Genomic DNA, 20,000 nt, shown 5'->3' with positions numbered 1-20,000 from the left:
GCACTGACACCGTGTTTGGAGCACTGACACTGTGTTTCTAGCGCTGACACTGTTTGGAGCACTGACACTATTTGGAGCACTGACACTGTGTTTCTAGCACTGACATTGTTTGGAGCACTGACACTGTGTTTCTAGCACTGACACTGTGTTTGGAGCACTGACACTGTGTTTGGAGCACTGACACTGTATTTGGAGCACTGACACTGTATTTGGAGCACTGACACTGTTTCTAGCACTGACACTTTCTAGCACTGACACTGTGTTTGGAGCACTGACACTGTGTTTCTAGCACTGACACTGTTTGGAGCACTGACACTGTGTTTGGAGCACACACTGTGTTTCTAGCACTGACACTGTGTTTGGAGCACTCACACTGTGTTTCTAGCACTGACACTGTGTTTGGAGCACTGACACTGTGTTTGGAGCACTGACACTGTGTTTCTAGCGCTGACACTGTTTGGAGCACTGACACTATTTGGAGCACTGACACTGTGTTTCTAGCACTGACATTGTTTGGAGCACTGACACTGTGTTTCTAGCACTGACACTGTGTTTGGAGCACTGACACTGTTTGGAGCACTGACACTGTGTTTGGAGCACTGACACTGTGTTTCTAGCACTGACACTGTGTTTCTATCGCTGACACTGTGCTTTTGGAGTGTTAACAGTACAGATGGATTTCAGAGTTGGATTTTTATCTAAAAATACTATATGCTTTTTTTTTCAGATAAAAGTGACGGAAGGGAATTGTTAATGTGAAATGTTGAATATATTACTGGATTAAAAGGGCAAAAAGTAAAACAAACAAAAAATATTGTTTATATTCACACTGAACACTTGAATGCATTGCATTCATAAGATAGTTTACATATTGCAGATAGGGTTTTTCATAGTGGATTACTGGATTGCAAATTGTCCTGTTGCAGGAGATTTATGACACCGTGGCTTCCGTCCTTTGACTGCTGTAGAATGATGCTACTGCAATTAAGAGTATTCTGGTTTTTGCACGTATTAAAATGTCACTCTCTCTTTCCCACACACACACACACACACACACACACACACACACACACACACACACATACACACACACACACTGTGAAGATCTCATTCTCATTTGTAACGACCAGGCTTGAGCGAACACGTATCATCCCAGCGGCATCCAAATAAATCTGAACTTTCAGCCATGTAAAGAGACACTGTGCTCTTCTGCTCCCTCTTGCATGCTTTGGCTCACGATGACATCACATTTTCATAATTCACAACTGAGAAATGCCCCAGGACACTTTTTACCTTTTCCACAGCAACGAGTAAAAACTTCCCCAGGCATCTGAGAAGACGAGATGTCAAAGACAGGAATACAAACACAACACTGCAGGAGTCAGTACGAACCATACACTGCAGGAGTCAGTACGAACCATACACTGCAGGAGTCAGTACGAACCATACACTGCAGGAGTCAGTACGAACCATACACTGCAGGAGTCAGTACGAACCATACACTGCAGGAGTCAATACGAACCCAACACTGCAGGAGTCAGTACGAACCATACACTGCAGGAGTCAGTACGAACCATACACTGCAGGAGTCAGTACGAACCATACACTGCAGGAGTCAATACGAACCCAACACTGCAGGAGTCAGTACGAACCATACACTGCAGGAGTCAGTACGAACCATACACTGCAGGAGTCAGTACGAACCATACACTGCAGGAGTCAGTACGAACCATACACTGCAGGAGTCAATACGAACCCAACACTGCAGGAGTCAGTACGAACCATACACTGCAGGAGTCAGTACAAACCATACACTGCAGGAGTCAGTACGAACCATACACTGCAGGAGTCAATACGAACCCAACACTGCAGGAGTCAGTATGAACCCAACACTACAGGAGTCAATACGAACCGAACACTGCAGGAGTCAATACGAACCCAACATTGCAGGTGTCAATACGAACCCAACATTGCAGGTGTCAGTACAAACTCAACACTGCTGATGTCACGACCTGCATTACATTGTTCTGCATTACAAGGAGGTAATGCCCCAGACCAGAGAGCCCACTGTCCTCTGAACTCCAGGTCACTAGAGGGCAGCACTCAGAGAGGAAAAAAATATGTGAATGCTATCTTGAATTGAATTCCTTCAATGTTGGTCTCTATGTCTGTTTGAAAATTTGGATCTCTCTGTTGGAACCCTGATCACCTTACTAGTGAAATGGTACTAAAAACTTTTTTTTTTTCATTAATTAAAGAATTGCAATTAATTATGGTTTATTAATTTCAATTTCAATCATTTATGAAACACAGTGCATTTCAATACTGAAAAGCATCCCTTTTCCATTTTCCAGTCTTTTTTTTTTTTTTTACAGTTGCTAAAATATTGCTGTTTTTGCTGGTTGATTTATATCTGAAATATCTGAAAGGGGGCAGGGATCTGAAATCTTGCACGTGTACAGCACACAGTAAGTCCTCGGAGAGTAGCATCAACATTCTCCTTGCCGTACTGTATATGCTGTAGCAGCAGGACAAGGAGGACGTTAGGAGTTTCATCAGAGAAAGTCTTCCGTGGTGATTGTATGAGGCAGGATTTACTGGCTTCCACACTCGTTCAGTCACTTACTGCGCTCTGACCAATCAGTTCACATCCGATGGCATAGAGGCTGGAATGTTTCCATTTTTCATGGAAAGTTTTCTCTTTTTTTTATTGTTTACGTCAAATATTGACATTCAGTTCATACTCACAGAGTGTAAAATTCCATTATGGTAATATTTTTATATGTTTATTCTTATTTTACCAAAAAGGCTATGCAGATATGATAATTAAAGGATATGCAGATATGATAATTAAAGGATATGCAGAAATGAGTGTTATTTTGGAATTATTCATTTATTTGCTTATTTTCTTATCCCATGTGTTTTAACTGTTAGATGCTGAAATGTAAAACATGCTTTACAAGAATGTATTCTAATACAGCTCGATTTTTTTTTATTGAAAACAAATGTATGAATTATGAGATGCAGTGAATAGGATACATTTGATCAGCACATGACACTTTCAACAATTTACCAACTACTGGCTTGACGACTCTGACTTACAGCCAGACAGATGGTCTGGTATAACCTCCACCAAGCTGTGAAACGCAGTGGCTGGAGCTCTTACTATGACTGTTTCATAATTCTTCCCACTTTATCTACAATAAAATGTCTGTCACTTCATTTCTACTGACCCTTAAAGCCGAAAACTGTCTTTCTCCCATAATATTTAACTACATCTGTCACCTTCCATGACTCCTGATGCAAACGTCAGGCCCTTAGTGATTACAGAGAATAATTAACACTATAGCCAGGGGCTGAATTTTTCTTAAAAAAGCTCATTATTATATAATAACTCTCCTTTACAGGGCTTAGAAACACTGTAAACCTTTACATAATTAAAATAAAATGTATTTTTAATAGTGTTGGTTTTTTTAATTCAAATGTGATGTTAGAGCTGGTGTGCAAGAGTGAAGTAGTGAGTCAAGTCAAGTCAGGTTTATCTGTCATCTGCATAAACATACAGGACATTCCTGCATTGAAATGCTTGTGGTGAGGCTGGATAACTCCATAAATTGCTCAGCAGACCAATGCTGCGTAAATTATGTCTAGAATGTCACTGCACTGTGGCAAACAAACAAGTAAACAAGTTGTTTAGCATTGTTTGTTACTGCACTTGTCGCTGTCTGATATAGAGCTTATGTTTATTTTGCACTTCTAGCCCTAGTACTTATCGTAACGTACTGTTTATTGCACTTATTGATGTCTGTTACGGAGCTTATGTTTGTTTTGCACTTCTAGCCCTAATACTTATCGTAACGTACTGTTTATTGCACTTATTGATGTCTGTTACGGAGCTTATGTTTGTTTTGCACTTCTAACCCTAGTACTTATCGTAACGTACTGTTTATTGCACTTATTGATGTCTGTTACGGAGCTTATATTTGTTTTGCACTTCTAGTCATCAGCATTGATCCCTGTATTTCAACTTTATTCTAGTTCAATGGTATCTTGAACTGTAACTTACTGTACTGGCTAATATAAATTATATGAGTAAATGACAAAGCACTTTTGTAAGTCTGCTCAATGCTGAAAATGTAAATGTAAGTAAACAAACAGAGAAAATATAAATGTGAGTAAACAAACAGCCAACCTGATGTAAAGACTTTTAGCCACAGCAGTACAAAGGCAATGAGGCAGCAACCAGGGAGTCATTCTTTCCACTCCCGATATCCCAGTTAACATCCATAGAAAGAGATCAGGACTGTACTCTCATTTGTTCTTCCAGTGAGTGACCTCGGAGAGATGGAGGTGACGGCACTCAGTCAGCAGCAATAATAGAAAAGGAAATCATTAATTAATGATCATCTGAACATTTCCCAGTCTTTCATTCAGCCTTGCTCACAGAATAGCTTCATTAGTCACTTGTAATTAGGCAGCCTTTTTGTGCTCCTGTTTAATTATGCCCATAAGAGCTCGAGAGCTACCGTCACGCACAACGCAGCACTGAGAGCTTGAATCAGCACGCGCGGTCATGAGGATCTGCTGAGTACACACGCGCACAGCAGGACCTGACCCTGAATGACCAACACACACATTCCGACACGCTTATGCAAAATTACTACCACAAAAAGGCGATGCAGGATTATGAATCGGTTCGCTAATAATGTCAATAGTAGAGCTGGACGATGTCACGATTAATTCGGATTTTTAACGTTTTAACGCGATTTTCAAGATGTGATGATCGAGGTTGTTAAAAAAAAAACTCACATAACGATGAAAACAGGCCCCAGTTCGTAAAAAAGAAAGGTGGAAACATCACTTTAGTGATATTATGACATAAAGTGAGCGGACGCAGGATGCATATGCGGTAATGAGCGACGTTTATTCGGGGCAAGCCTGTTCTAATGAACCTTAATACAGTCCAAATACGCTTAGCCAGAAAACCGTATCAGAGTGACACCCGGAGATATGATACCAAGCCCGAATATTACAGCAATGACCGACGACACAAGATAGCACGACAGGGGTGCGATACACAGATGGATTAGGGCGGAAGGAGACACAGGTGCAAAAGTGAAGGGCAGTTATATACAAAACACGAGACAAGGGCGGACACATAAACGAAACTAAAACTAAAACAAAGCCGCACAGAAAGTGCGGAACTGTGGGAAAAAGTGGGAAACTGTGACCGGATTGAAACTGTGATTGAAATGTCCAATATATTCATGCAAAGTGTAAGTTATGTCGAAAAGTCACTTGCAACCAAAAGTAGCAGCTCGTTCGATCTGTTTGCGCGCACAGGCTACGACAGACAAAAATACAAGTCGCCCTCAAACAGTTGCAAGAGTTGTAAGCTCCCTCATTTTCTGGTGTTTCCATGTTTTCATGTCCATATCTGACATGAAGAGCTCCCACGTGTAGGACGTTTCTAATGTGGAGACATTTGACATGATCGAGAAAGGTGTTCTTGAATGTTAATAACTAAAAATAAAATTGGTTTTATACTTACACAATTTTGAGTTTGTTAAGGATATTTAACAGAATTTTTTCACTACGTGCCTGTTATACATTGTGCTGTTTATATATTTTTTTCACATTCAAAGTCCATTCGAATAAAAAAACCTTTGAATTAAATTGTCCAATTGCACTATTTAAACACTTAAAAAAAACAGAGAACCAAGAATTGTCCATGAGTTTGAAAAATCAAGTTACAATTTTTTTTACAGTATTGCCCAGCCCTAGACCACAGTCTTTACTTTAAAGAATCGAACACAAAGCTCTGTCAGGCATAAAAGCTTTAGTGATGATCAGAAACTCTAAATTCTAACATCCTTGGTAATTAACAGCAGAATCACATATGTTTCTCATCGCCACAGTACTTTAGATGTGAAGTAAGAGGTCGCACTATCCCTGACTGTTTGACCGGCTGACATGGGTGTGTACTCTGTCGACCCCCTGTCCCACAAATACACACACACACACACACACACACACACACACACACACACACACACACACACATGTAAACCGACACAGTCTGACTTTGGGTGTCATATGTCATAAAGCGCATGTGTGCACATATGTTTCTTACTTCACTTCAGACCTCATCCTACTCTCTTTAGTCTCATAAACACCCCTCCCCCCCCACACACACAAACATTCACACACACACACACACACACACACACACACACATGCACACACACACAGACCCCAGAGGTGCTAATGAAAGCAAGAGACACCAGACAGAGTGTTTTGGTCTGTGGATGATTACTCATGCACCGGAGACTGCAGTGAACTGATGAACTCTCACAGGACAGGGGCGGAACACACACACACACACACACACACACATACACACACCCAAAAAGAGAGAGAGAGAGAGAGAGAGAGAGAGAGAGAGAGAAAGAGAGAGAGAGAGAGAGAGAGAGAGAGAGAGAGAGAGAGAGAGAGAGAAAGGGGCACAAAGGAAGTTCCGGCAGGGGGATAGAGAGCAGACAGGAAGGGAGAAGAGGAGGACAGACTGTGGAGGAAGGAAGAGAGAGAGAGAGATGGTGGTTCTGTTTGGTCCCTTTCTCTTCTTTACTGAACCACAGTCACTCCTTTTCATCTTCTTCACATTCTCACAATCTACACCAACTCGCAACCCTCACATTTTACCTCACATCTCCCTCACATTTTACCTTACATATACCTCACAGCCACTTCACATTTTACCTCACATTTAAATCACATGCCCCTCACATCTTACCTCCCATTTTACCTCACATTTCTGTCACATTATACCTCACATTTACTTCACTTCCCCCTCACATTTTACCTCACATTTATTTCACATTCCCATCACATTTTACCTCGCATTTACCTCATATCTCCCTCACATTTTACCTCACATTTACCTCACATCTCTCTCACATTTTACCTCACATCCCCCTCACATTCTACCTTACATTTACCTCACATCTCCCTTACATTTTACCTCACATATACCTCTATTTTACCTTACATCACCCTCACATCTCCCTCACATTTTACCTCACATCCCCTCACATTTTACCTCACATCCCCCTCAGATCTCCCTCACATTTTACCTCACGTTCACCTCACATCCATCTCATGTTTTACCTCACATTTATCTCACATGCCCCTCACATCTTACCTCACATTTACCTCACATCTGTCACATTTTACCTCACATTTACTTCACATCCCCCTCATGTTTTACCTCACATTTATCTCACATTCCCCTCACATTTTACCTCACATTTACCTCATATCTCCCTCACATTTTACCTCACATCTCCCCCACATTTTACCTCACATTTACCAAGTTACCACTGTTGGTTAAATCCCTTAACCCTCAGTTATTCAAGTTGTGTTCAGTCAGAATTGTAAGTCAATTTGGATATAAGTGTCACCTAAATGTAGTGGGAAATCCATGTGCATCAGTGGTCAACTGCATGAGTGATAGCCACTGTGACCACTGTGCTCAGGGATGGGGGGTTGAAATGTTAAGCTAAAAACATGTGTGTCTCATGCATTTACTGGTGTTAGCTGTAAATGGTACTGTGTGTATTTTATGAGTGCTTCGATGGCCATTGGTTAGAGCAGACTGAACTAGCTGTTCTGGGGAATGAATAAATGTGATGGAACCTCTGGTCACTGTCTGTGATTAGAGATTTTTCTTTGACAAACACAATAAAACGTCGCGAGAGCGTTGGTGTTTTCCTAAACGTTGTTGATATTAAACTGCTAGAGGAGCACGGGATTATTTCCTAGCCCTCTCCCAGAGGAGGCACCTGAAAAAGATGAAAATAACTTCAAACATGTTGACAAAGAGTTGAAAATATACAAACCGAGGGTACCATTCACCATAACAGAAGCTGTGCTGGACAGAGGAGAAACCAAAACGCAGCCAAAGACTAAAGGAGAAGCAGAGTATCTGTGGAGGTGGGAGAGGCTACTGCTTGTGATATTCAGACACAACCGTCCTCATTGAGTAACTACCAACACGAGTAACACCTCTGCCACTTACTTCAGGAAAACGCTGATCATCAACCATAATTATTCCTCCGCTTTGCTGTAGAACTTCAGCTTAATTAGTCTGTGATTTTAAATTTTATGTGTGATATAAAACCGTAAGGTTAAAGTTTTATCTTTGTGAGCCATGTGCTTTACCCATGTGCCTTACACGCCACTTAATCCAGCAGTGTTGACATCATATATCTGTAATTTACTATGTTAAAAGTGAGTTGCAATAAATTATTCATACATTTGCATCATAAAACTAATATTAAAAATAACTCAAGTGCAAAACATATCATTAATATTAATGATACTAAACATACTAATGATACTAAACATACAACATACTAAATCTTGTACATTAGTCCTTAGCTAGTCCTATGCGTGTGTTATTTAAAAAATTCCACATATTCATCAATCAAGAAAAAAATACAAAAACAACCTATGTTTGATTTGGCTTATGTCCCAAAGAATGCGTTTGAGGCAATATTATCTTTAGGGAGTTTCTACGGTTGCTGGAGATTTGAATCTTCCCAAAACAACAAAAGTTCGGTAGTGTATTTCATTTGATACAATTCATCTCAAAATTGAAACACTGCAGTAAAGGATCTCATTAAATGACCCTTAATTGACACTGCTGTCAACAATAAACCTCACAAATGTACATCCAGTGATGTCTCTCCCTCCCAAACCTGACCTTCATCCATTTCATTTCCAGGGTTAACAAGGTTAACTACAATCTGAGATCCTTCTGCCAGGTCATCCGTGGCTCAGAAACAACAGGAGAAGTGAAATCATGCTTCCTAATCTCCTTAAAGTAAACTCTCCGCATCTTTAAGCCCTCAATAATTCCAGTACTGACCCCAGTTATAATAGTAGGGCCATTCTAACTTAAGGTCAAACAAATAAACAAATCTTGGAAAGTGCTTTAAGTAAATATCTTCAAAGTATTTTGAATAAAGTTCTTCAACACGCGATCTTCTCTGCCCTCTGTTTATGCTTCCTAATGTAAGGCTACAGAAGTAAAGGGTGAAAGAGCTGCATTATGTAGCCATGCAGTTATTCGCAAACACCAGCTTTCCCTCAGAGCTCAGTTAGGATGCTTTGTTTTCTGTACATCCCAGAGGGTTGACCCATGATGACGTAACAGGATTAGGGCCCTTAATCTTAGCAGTGCTAATCTCAAACATATTCTTAATTTAATGAGACAGGGAACATACGCGCTTTTTCCTCTCTTGCATTTCTAAAAAATATTGAAACCTTTGGGAACGTCCTTAAAGTGTACTTTAATGATAGAAAAGCTATCTTTAAACTTTGTTAGGATTAGTCAGTTACTCAGTATCAGGACACATGAATCCATGTGCTATTACTTTCAGAAATGATAATGTGGGCACCCTTGACTATAATGAAAACTTATCTGCATTTTATTGAATGATCTAATATGTTTAACACTGTGGGCACTGCACTGTGGACTCTGCAATACAAAGAATGCTGAGGGTTACAACTAAGATGCCTGAAACTGGTTTGGATGTAACCATATGGATACATCACCATGTAAAAGTTCAGATTTACTGAGATAAAAATGGTGTTCCTTAAGGACTTTATATTAGGAGCAGTTTCATTTATATTTGAATGTCACTGGTGAGAGGTTGAAGAATTATATGCAAATGACAATGTGTTGTAACAAGGCTTCAGCTTTCACTTCATACTATCTACAGTTCATCATCCTTACTTCAGCAAACCGGTCATATCTGCTCCACCATAATTCACTTAGTCATCATCAGCTCCAGCTTCTGGGTTTCTGAAGCACTTAGCAAATCTGCAGTTTCAATTGATACTGCAGACATCTTGATGTCCCTGTGCTGCTGGGACAAGATTCTGATAAAACCCCCTTACTGACTCACAGTGTGTGTGTGTGTGTGTGTGTCTGTGTGTGTGTGCGTGCGTGTGTCTGTGTGTGTCTGTGTGTGTGTGCGTGCGTGTGTGCGTGTGTGTGTGTGTCTGTGTGTGTGTGTGTGTGTGTGTGTGTGTGTGCGTGTGTATGTTTGGGTGTGTGTGTGTGTCTGTGTCTGTATGTGTGTGCGTGTGTGTGTGTGTCTGTGTGTGTGTGTCTGTGTGTGTGTCTGTGTGTGTGTGTGTGTCTGTGTGTGTCTGTGTGTGTGTCTGTGTGTGTGTGCGTGTGTATGTGTGTCTATGTGTGTCTGTGTGTGTGTGTGTCTCAAGTTTCAGAGATCGCTGTCTCTTAACACCATAATGTGTAGAAGCCCAGTTCTTAATTAACCAGAATCCTGGCACCCAGTAATTTAAAGGCATAAACAGGCTTAAATAAGATTAAGTAAACTGACAGTCTGTCACGCACGCACACACACACACAAACACACATACACACACACACCGTACACGCACACACACACCGTGCACGCACATTCCCACAAACAGCTGGTTTAACTTTATTCCACCTTCGTTTAATCAACTGTGTTTTTGTGTGGTAATACATGTATAAGTGCATATTCACTGTGCATTTGTACTCAGCACTCTCTCTCTTTACAGGACCTTTGCTTTGACCTCTAATATTCTGCAGTCAGTCCCAGCTGCCCAGATATAACCAATCAGCATATTCTGTACCAAACAGCTCCACCACGATCCCCGCCCACTTTCAAAACCTCAAATCAGTCGCACTTTTAGGATGGGCTTGTGGGTATTGACCAAGAGAAGATTCCATTCTCCTGATGTTTTAGACACACACACACACACACACACACACCACTTTTACTAACAAGAATTATTGAACAAATTATTTCTGTCAAACCATTCTCCACCCACTCTGTGTGTGTGGGTGTGTGTGCATGTGTGTCATCTTAGTGCATGCTGAGCTTACTTGTTTGTTTTTTCTGTTATTTACTCTTTTAATTTGGATGGGTTTGTAAATCAAACAGGGGACACACGCACACACACAGACACACACACACACACACACACACACACACACACACACACACACACACACACACTCTAAAGGTTGAACCTACAGGGTAGTGACTTTGTATGTATGTGTGAGTAATGTGACATTACTTCAATAAGTTCAACAGCCAGTATGATAATGCTGCCATTCTGTTATTTTTACAAGCTACACATTGGTAGGCTTAAACAAGTATGGGTTCCAATATCCCGACATAAATGAGAGTGAGACACAGCTGGTTTGAACCTCGTCCTGAAACTAATCTTTCAGCTTTGTCTCACTGACTGCCAGGCTGTCTGCTCAATATAACAGCTGGCAGCAGTTAACCCTCTCACTTGTGAGACACACAACCAGGCTTTCATAAACACGTATTAGCAAACAAATCTACATATCCACTGAGAAGAAGTCTTATTCTACAACTGCTTAACAACTAACTTCACACAGACTGTTGCTATGAAATACCTGTTAGGGACTGATGTGCCTGGACACTTCCTCTCCCTGTGACATAGTTATGACACTGTACAAATCTTTTACTATGTGAGATGAGCCTGAAGGGAAAATTCTAAAGTTTCTTTCTGAACCTGCTGGAAGCTACAAGACTAGGCTAAGGCAAGCAGGCATATTAAAACCATATGCTTCCTAAATCAAATGTATAGACCTGATCCCAGAACAGAGAAAAGGAAACATGTTGCCAAAGTGAGACAAATGAGATCAATACTCAATATTCAAGCCGAGGCAAACTGACATCGTCTTACTAATGTTCATGTCTGCCAACTCTATCTCCCCAGCTGGGACATTCAGTTGGGGTTTAAAACATTTATTGTTAATGGCGCGAACAGAAAAATGCATAAACACTTCAGACCTGATGCCAGAACAGAGATCGATATACTTCCTAAACCAAACATACACACATATAATCACTGCATTGGCCCCATCTGAAATGAAAGTCAGCTTTCAAAGGTCTGCGTCTCTGAGCAGTAGCACGGGCCCTGCTCACTAAGTTCTCTCTCTCCTCACCCCCTCCCCGGCTCCTTTCTGCTCCCCGCTGAGAAGCGGAGATGGGAACTTAGCCGAGACTCCCCATGCATTCGGCAGCTTCACCAAAGCAAGCCATCTGTGGGTTTGGGGCCATGTGACTTAAAGACTGTGATAAGGAAGTGAACGCAGTCCTTATCAAAAGAAAGAAGATAGTGAGAAAGAAGCCAAAATATGAGCACTAGAAGAGAAAGCAAAGCCTGAGATCTCACGAGCTAAATGAGTAGCTTAGTAAAACTGACTTTGTGCTTGCAAAACCAAAGACGAGCGTTGATTTAGGCATGTCCGCTTCTGGGTTAACACCTTCTTTCCCTGCTGTAACATGAGCCAGTTGAAGCTCCTGGCCTTGGAGGTCTCTTATAACACTACTTGTTATTTGCCGTTTGGTTTCCTACGCTGTGAAAGGTTATTGTGTGGCTGCAGGCTGTGGGCTGACTTGACCCACACGAGCGTGAGATATCGACACAGCAATGAGACCGTCTGCGTTCCCGCCTGAACACACTGTTCTGTTAGGAATCAAACACTCCAACCACTTCATCATCTGTAATGTTGGACACACTCACACGCACGCACACACACACACACACACACCCAGGCATGCACACCCATTTGGGTGAAAGCAGGCTTTATATTTCTGGTTCTAATACATTCCTGGTTGGCTAAAATGGATTGAGGTTGGTTTTCATACAGATATGGGAAAATCCAGCCGGAAGTCACGTGCTCCTCTTACTAGAAATAAAGGAGAAAAGAACCAGCAACCACCCTCTCGCTCCGTCTGTACGCCATGTCTCAGCCTGGAACCTTTCCCACGTCCTCTAGAGACCACCCGTAAACTTAAACGTCAGGAAGGCAAAGTACTCTACACTGCTTGGACCAAAAGACCATAACAACTACAATATACAAGAAGCCTGTTCATTCATTGCTGATTAAGTGGCAGTAATTCCAAAGTATATTTTTTGATCACAGAATTTGCATGAAAACACAAAATATTAAAGCAAACGTTTGCTTTTGTCAATCACACAGTGAGTGAACATGCATTCTGTGAGTTGGGAAAATACCTTACTTTTCTCCCAGAGGTGGTCTGATACTGTCAGTGTGTTTACATTCCATCAGCTTGTCACGACCAGCTCACAAGTGATTCCCAGTTGATACATGAAGTTATTATTTAGTGGGCCTAGAGTTAGAGATTTCTACAGCTGGACACACACCAGTGTTTAGTTTCTATAGGAGCCCAAAGAAAAGTATGATGCCGCTGCTAAAATCTAAGTGTAATTCATATGAATTCACCATAATCTCTGCTAGTAAACTCTGAGATAAGGTTTTGGGTATTTGAGAGAAGTGTAGTCACACAAAGGAACGTAAATTAGTCTTTTGAATGTGCACATTTAAAAGTTTAATTGTGTGTGTGTGTGTGTATTTCAGGGTGGCGGGGCTGATGGGGTAATCTGGTCAGCCATACACAAATCCTCTAAGTGACCCAAGCTTACTGATTTACCCCCTCCCCCGCCCCTTGTCTCTCCCTGTATCTCCCAGTCTTCCTCTACCCCTCTACCCTTTACTCCCTCTCCTTCTGTTCATCCCTCTCTCCCTCCCTCTCCCTCTCTCTCTTTCCCCCCTCCCTCACTTCTGGCAGACATGGCCTGACTGAGAGACAGATGAATCCCCTCTTTTGGATCACACATGCACAAGAATGCACAAACACTGTATCCTCTTCCCCTTAGTTTTAAACACACACACACACACACACACACACACACACACACACACACACACACATATACATAAACACATACACACAATGCCTGATGGGTTTTGCAGAGGTAGCAGTCCTACACTGTTTGTCCCCAGATGGCCTGCCAATCAACTTGTCACCATGGAGATGGGCTAAGCATTTTTTTTGCCCTATCCAAAAAAGAGTGCACATCTAGGCATACTTTCTCTCTTTCTCTCTCTCTCTCTCACATGCACACACACACACACGCACACACACACACACGCACACATACACGCACACGCACACACAAACACACACACTAGAATCCATCTTCCTGTCACTTTGCTGAGTTCAACTGATGAGTGCCAAATTTAAATCCATTCAAACTAATTTATTTCAAAGCCAGAACCACCTATGAGCAGCATAGAGGTCAAGTAGTCTCACAAAGCAATCAAAGCTGCAGTATAGGCAAGGATGCAGTCCCTTGCACATATAATACCTACATTCAGCAGACATGCCAAACCTCCATATACACCAAACAAGATTTAAGGCACGTAAAAGCTTGTTTGTGAATTAGTACTGCGGTCATACATGTCTGAGCCATAATGTAATGCAACATGCCTTACATGCAACTACGATTCAACAAAGTCTTTGAGATTGTTGATGTCCAAAGTCTTATTAGTGGTGTCACTTAAATGTGAGGATCTCTGATCTCCTACAGTATTCCATCCACCTGCAGGTCTTCACCTTCCCTCTCGGCCTTCGGCTGTGGGGAAAGATGCCAGCTTTCCAAAGATTATCACGGCTGCAGACAAGGACATGCTGTTCATCAGGATTGCCAACCATGCCCCACATGCAAACAAATGCCAGCGTCCATTAGTCACGTACAGTAATGTACAGCGCAGTCGCGACTGAAATGACGAGCAAGATCGTGATTACGAACAGCATATAGACTCTCTCTCTTCATCGCTGTGTGTATTGGATAATAATTAAGATATTTACATTTTGGATGAATAATAAATTGTAGTTGTATCAGGGTGTTAAGTATAAATTACTTTCAAATATACATTTACAATATTACCATATAGTATAGGTCGACCAATGTGACTTCTTCAAGGGCCAATTCCTTATTGCCTTTTCAGAAATAAGAACTACCTAACACCAAAATTATGAAATAATACAGGTTAATTAACCTTACAATTTACCCAGGAAATGGATACTGACATTGTCCAATAATAAAAAAGGTATAACGTATAAAACACTCTTGCAAAACTTTCCCTTTCGGTCCTTCCCTATGGAAAAGTAAAAACAGACCAAAAATGCACATCTGGGTTTTTGTATTTTTTTTTAAATTTGTAAATGTTGTGTATTAATCATAAGGCTGCAGACGGATAAGTGATTGCAACATCGGTCCTCATTATTCTTGGTTTGCCTTCTTGACTAACAGAAGTATCCCAAAATGCACTGCGCCCGGTCGTTTACATTTCGCAAAGCTCAAAGCTTTCAAAATGAAGGCAATGTGCAGTAACAGTAAGTTATGCTAACTTGTCCGTACTTTAAAGAACATAAACTTCTCTGTTCCTCTGCGTTTTCCATTACTGGCAAGATGGAACTGTCCTCATCAGTCCTTAACTGTCCTTGCCTACTTGTTCATGTAACTGTTCTACTTTTGCCACTGTAGACTTTTCTTAGGGTCAAACCTTTCTGGTAGACTCTGAACCTTGAAGTAATGGCGCTTACTCTGAGTATTAGAGAGTGTTATAGAAGTATTACACTGAATGTCTAAGTCTTCTTCTTGAAGGTGAAGAGTTGAGTCTGATAGTTATTAGATGAACTGCCAGAGTTTAATCTGTGTCTGCAACATTTACTTTACAAGGTGCTGTTTGTTTTATTATTAATGCAGGAATCCATTTGACCCAACCCTCCCCCTCCCCCACTCTCTGGAGTATTTTGTACAGTGTCGTCCACAGAGGTCAGTCGGCAGCTTTTTGGTAGTGCTGAAACGTTTGCAGGTATTTCTTTTCACAGACAGCAAAAGTTAAACCTGCAGAAATAAAGTCCATGCGGGTACCTACACGTCTTCAGGTGCGAGAGCAATCCGAGGTTGTGCAACACAGCTTGTCATCTGTGCCAAGTCAAGGGTGTGCAGCCTCGTTTGCTCCAGCTTTGAGTGTTCGCATGTGTCACTCTGCAAGGCCATCGAAGCAGGGTGTCCTGGAGCACAAGTGGCGTGAGCAATGCTACTGAAATTCTGAATCGATGCTGAATATCGAATCGATACTGAGGTATTTCAACTCCTCCACCTGCCGTGATATGTTCTGGAAGGACATACAATGCAGATGGATTTCTAACCCTTGTGATAGTTTTACAGTAAAGCTAGGCATTATAAACACCACCTGCATATATAGTATGCTTCCACAAGTATGGTGAAAGGGTTAACCACGAAGGCACTGGCGATGTCAACATGCGGTCTTTCCCGGCTTTGGCCAGGGATGTAAGGGCACGTGTTTCTTTGGCTCCACCTGGCATGAATCACTTTGCTCTGCTTACGTACTTGACAACCTTAGGCCACGCGTACGCTTGCCTGCGAGGGCTTTGCCTTTCAGTAGGGCTTCAGATGTCACTTTTCCACACGTTCCTGAGTTTCTCTGGTATCGCTACACGGGTACCCCAAAGGACGCGTCCCCACGTAACTGACAGCTCGTCTCTGCACGCGTGCAAAGCTTTCAAGCATTTGTCTTCAAGCCGCCCTGCCACTGCATGTGTTTGGAAGGCATGCAGTCTGTGCACACTGCACATGGCTGTTGGTCAGCGTTTAATGGAGCCTACTGAAAATGTCAAGCCAACTATATAATGCTGTTGGACAGAACTGCTGCTCCAGCAACACTTTTGTCTGAGCCTGGGAAGGCCATCGGCATTACCTTGCTTCTCCGAGGCACAGTGGGACAGTACTCAGTGTTCAGTGTGATGATCGTATGCTGAGGAAATTGCCCATCTTCGTATTCGAGCTGCAGCCATTGTTGGTCGGTTTACTGCGTGCCCTCAGTCGTCAATAAGACCAATGATCTGCTAAAGTTCTTTCTTCAACAATCCATTCCAAACCCTTTTTCCAGTGATTATTTTTTAAATAACTGTGTCCAGGATGCACGCGCACAAGAGTAAACGTATTCGTGTGTGCTGAATAACTTCCTTGTTTTCATATACTGACACAACACAGGCAGGACCGAGTAGTTATTTCAGATGACAGCGTACAAGGACTCGTGTTTTCTCACGGCTGTCCCTGCCACAGCGCCTGCCGAGTGGTGTCCTGCCCGGACGTTGATCTGCTCTCCTATAATAATTTGTCAGCCCAAGAAAAGCCAGAAGTCATCTGACACAAGTATGGACTGGAGTACGCTGGATTGCCTTGATTTTGCCTGGACACTGGGGAATGCCCTGGATCTCCAGCACATGCCTTAAGAATTCGATCTGCTTTATACCAAACTCACACCTTTTCACTCTCAGTCCTGTCTCCGGTAGCCTGAGCAACACCGTCGGATGGCTCCAATGGGTTCCATGGGTGTTTGTTTTCTGTCTTGTGACCAGCAGGTCATCCAGATATCCCACTGCATCAAGGCCTTTCAACAGGTTTTCTTTGCAGAATTTTGTGGAAATCTTTTTTGTTGTTGTTGTTGCCATACTCATCGCAAAAGTCTATATGAACAAACCCCTGCGGGTATTGAAGGTTAACAGCATTTCTGACCCGTTTTCAAGACATTCTTGTTGGTATGCGGAGGCCAATATTTGAGAACACTCTCCCTCCATTCAGAATTACCCTTAGCTCCTGTGTCTGACACAATCCATACGTTCAGTTTTTCTGGCCTAACTCACTGTTTGTTTGTTTGCGTTCTGTGCACAAGTCGACAGCATTGTCCTTTTTCACAACTGGTACAACTGGTGCTGCCTGTTCACTTTGATTCACCAGGAAACTCATCTTGGTCTTTCCTAACCTGCTTCATCTCATGTCCTCATGGCATCATGGCAATCAGCAGGGAAACGTTGAGGCCCAGAACATGAGGCTGAATGAAGTCTCCTGCTGCTCACTCACATGTGGACGGCACCGCCCTTACACACACTGCTTTAAGTGTCGATATTAAAAAAACAAACACATATCGGCCGATCGACATCGTATATACGTCAGTATATGGAGTGACCACGACTGTATGCATTGTCAGCAAAGATGGACACATTTTCACAATGCACATAAATATATTCATTATGACAAGTTAATTAACTGGCACAACACAAGCAGTGACACAGCAGAAGCAAAAGTGGCTGTATAGAATCAGAACAGAAGTATCACAGAGTGATCGCGAGTGGTTGACAGCAATCTACATCCAAGATTTACTGGCACTGTGTGGGTAAATGTGTCTGCATCTCCGTGTCCTAAGACACGTAAAAAAAGTAACTAAATAATAGAAATATCGGCAAAATATAGAGATATGCCTATGACATGACTGTATAATATTTTCCTCATTTCTGCTGTTTTTTAATTTAACATTATATTATTGTCATGCTTGGCGCGCCCGCTGTGTCAAACCCTTAAAGGTGTGTGCAGCCTTTGATTACCCATCGCTTCAAGCCCTTGTGCCTGCTCACACAACTTCCTTCAGCACCTTCCTGCCCTTTCGCTTGGAACATGAGACGAACCGGATCTGGCTCTCCGAAACTAGCTGGTACGCATCGGAAATGGACTGGCTGGACTGGACTCAGGTGGACCATCGCAGTCCTGGCCAGTATTACGTATACAAGACCAGAGCAGACTAGATTTGGGGAGTTAAAACATGTTTATCTGGGTCTTTTTCCTAGATAAATATTAACTCTCACATTAATGCCTAGTCCTTGACAAAGGCATATTTTACTATTGATGTAATTTAGCCTATTTATACAAAGTTTGGAGCCTTGGAAAGTAACCCACTTGCTAAAAACATGACCTAGTGGGTTGTATTTCTTTTTCTCTTTCAGTGACGTTTCCAGTGAAAACCTGCAGAGAAACTGTTGATTGATGACTGCTTTTATTGAAGAGGAGTGTGACCGGAGCAAAATCTCCCCTTCGGAGAGTGACGGTCTCCATCACAAAGCCTTCACACCATCAGGGGTCGCCCATGACCCTCATCAGGGGTCGCCCATGCCCCTCATCAGGGGTCGCCCATGCCCCTTCACCACCCCCACACAGCAGGGGTTCATCAACCTGGGCCTCGCCGCCATCCCGCTTCTGACACTGTGTGTAACAAAGGCTGAAGGCAGCCACCCTACGCGGGACTCAAACCCAGGACCGACAGGAAGTAAACGTGAGATCTGACCATTAAGTGACTCCATCACAAAATGTGACTGCAATGAGTCATTTTGTAAAGTGTAAAATTGCATCTTTATTCAACAGTCTGTCATTTATTGAACAACTGCAGTCTTAACTTAAACTATTTTGCAGCAGGTAATAGGCTGGCCATGTTAACAGTCTAATACAATACATGCATAATACAATATGCATAATGTGGACTTACACCCTCTAACTAGCTAATAGGTTTCACCTTCTTAAAGTTTATATTATTACAAGCCAACTTTTAGCTAAATCATTTCGACTTCCCAAACTGCGTTCCAAACTGGTCCCAAGCCAACGTCAGTCAAATGGAGACCCACCGTCCTAAACTGGTTGTCAACCAACCGAGGCCCACCGGCTGAGATTCGCCAACATAACCAATGTCACGAGGCCAGCGCTGAGTCAACTTATCCTCGGTGGAATCAAACCTTGTGTGTTTTGCACTGTAGTGCTTACCGATGACCGATTTAAGATATGTTTACTTTCCAGACCTACTAAAAGTAGGCAAAACAATAACCCAAAGTTTGTTGCATGCAAAGAAAACCACATGAGTTGTTAAACGTTTCTGCGCAACGTTTGAATATATTCTCTTAACGCAACACACAACCTTGCCTCACATCTTGAAGGACGCCTAGACCGCACAGTTGCATCCCTCACTAAAACGCACCTGGACAAAACAAATCCGAAGGCAACGTTAAGTACATCATGTGTGATGTGGATGACCAGATTCGCACGACACTGACGAGTAAACATATTCATAACTGACACTGAGAGCGTATGTAAGCAAGGTCATAAAAACGAAATGCAAACTTTGGGGGAAATGTGAGATTGAGCAAACTCCGAGTCTTACTGTGAGTTCTGGGGCTCCC

The 20,000-nt window shown here is 42.2% G+C and overlaps 1 protein-coding gene across 14 annotated transcripts in view; it reads right to left on the bottom strand.

Moving 5' to 3' along the window:
* kiaa1217 (KIAA1217 ortholog) overlaps window positions 1-20,000 on the bottom strand; it is a 116,444-nt gene that overhangs the window by 96,065 nt on the left and 379 nt on the right. For all 14 annotated transcript variants that reach the window (XR_014117027.1, XM_081696723.1, XM_081696722.1 and 11 more), the window contains exon 1: window positions 19,982-20,000. This exon is cut by the window's right edge. Coding sequence is in view for 13 of the 14 variants with exons in the window: in XM_081696723.1 (XP_081552849.1) it covers window positions 19,982-20,000 (19 nt within the window). In the remaining variant the exon portion in view is untranslated. The remainder of the gene's footprint in view (window positions 1-19,981) is intronic.

Source organism: Electrophorus electricus, chromosome 14 (genome assembly GCF_041902795.1).
Source record: "Electrophorus electricus isolate QZ-2024a chromosome 14, ASM4190279v1, whole genome shotgun sequence".
Taxonomy (NCBI): domain Eukaryota; kingdom Metazoa; phylum Chordata; class Actinopteri; order Gymnotiformes; family Gymnotidae; genus Electrophorus; species Electrophorus electricus.
Note: the sequence above shows the minus strand (reverse complement) of the source record. Positions and strands in the feature narration are given on the sequence as shown.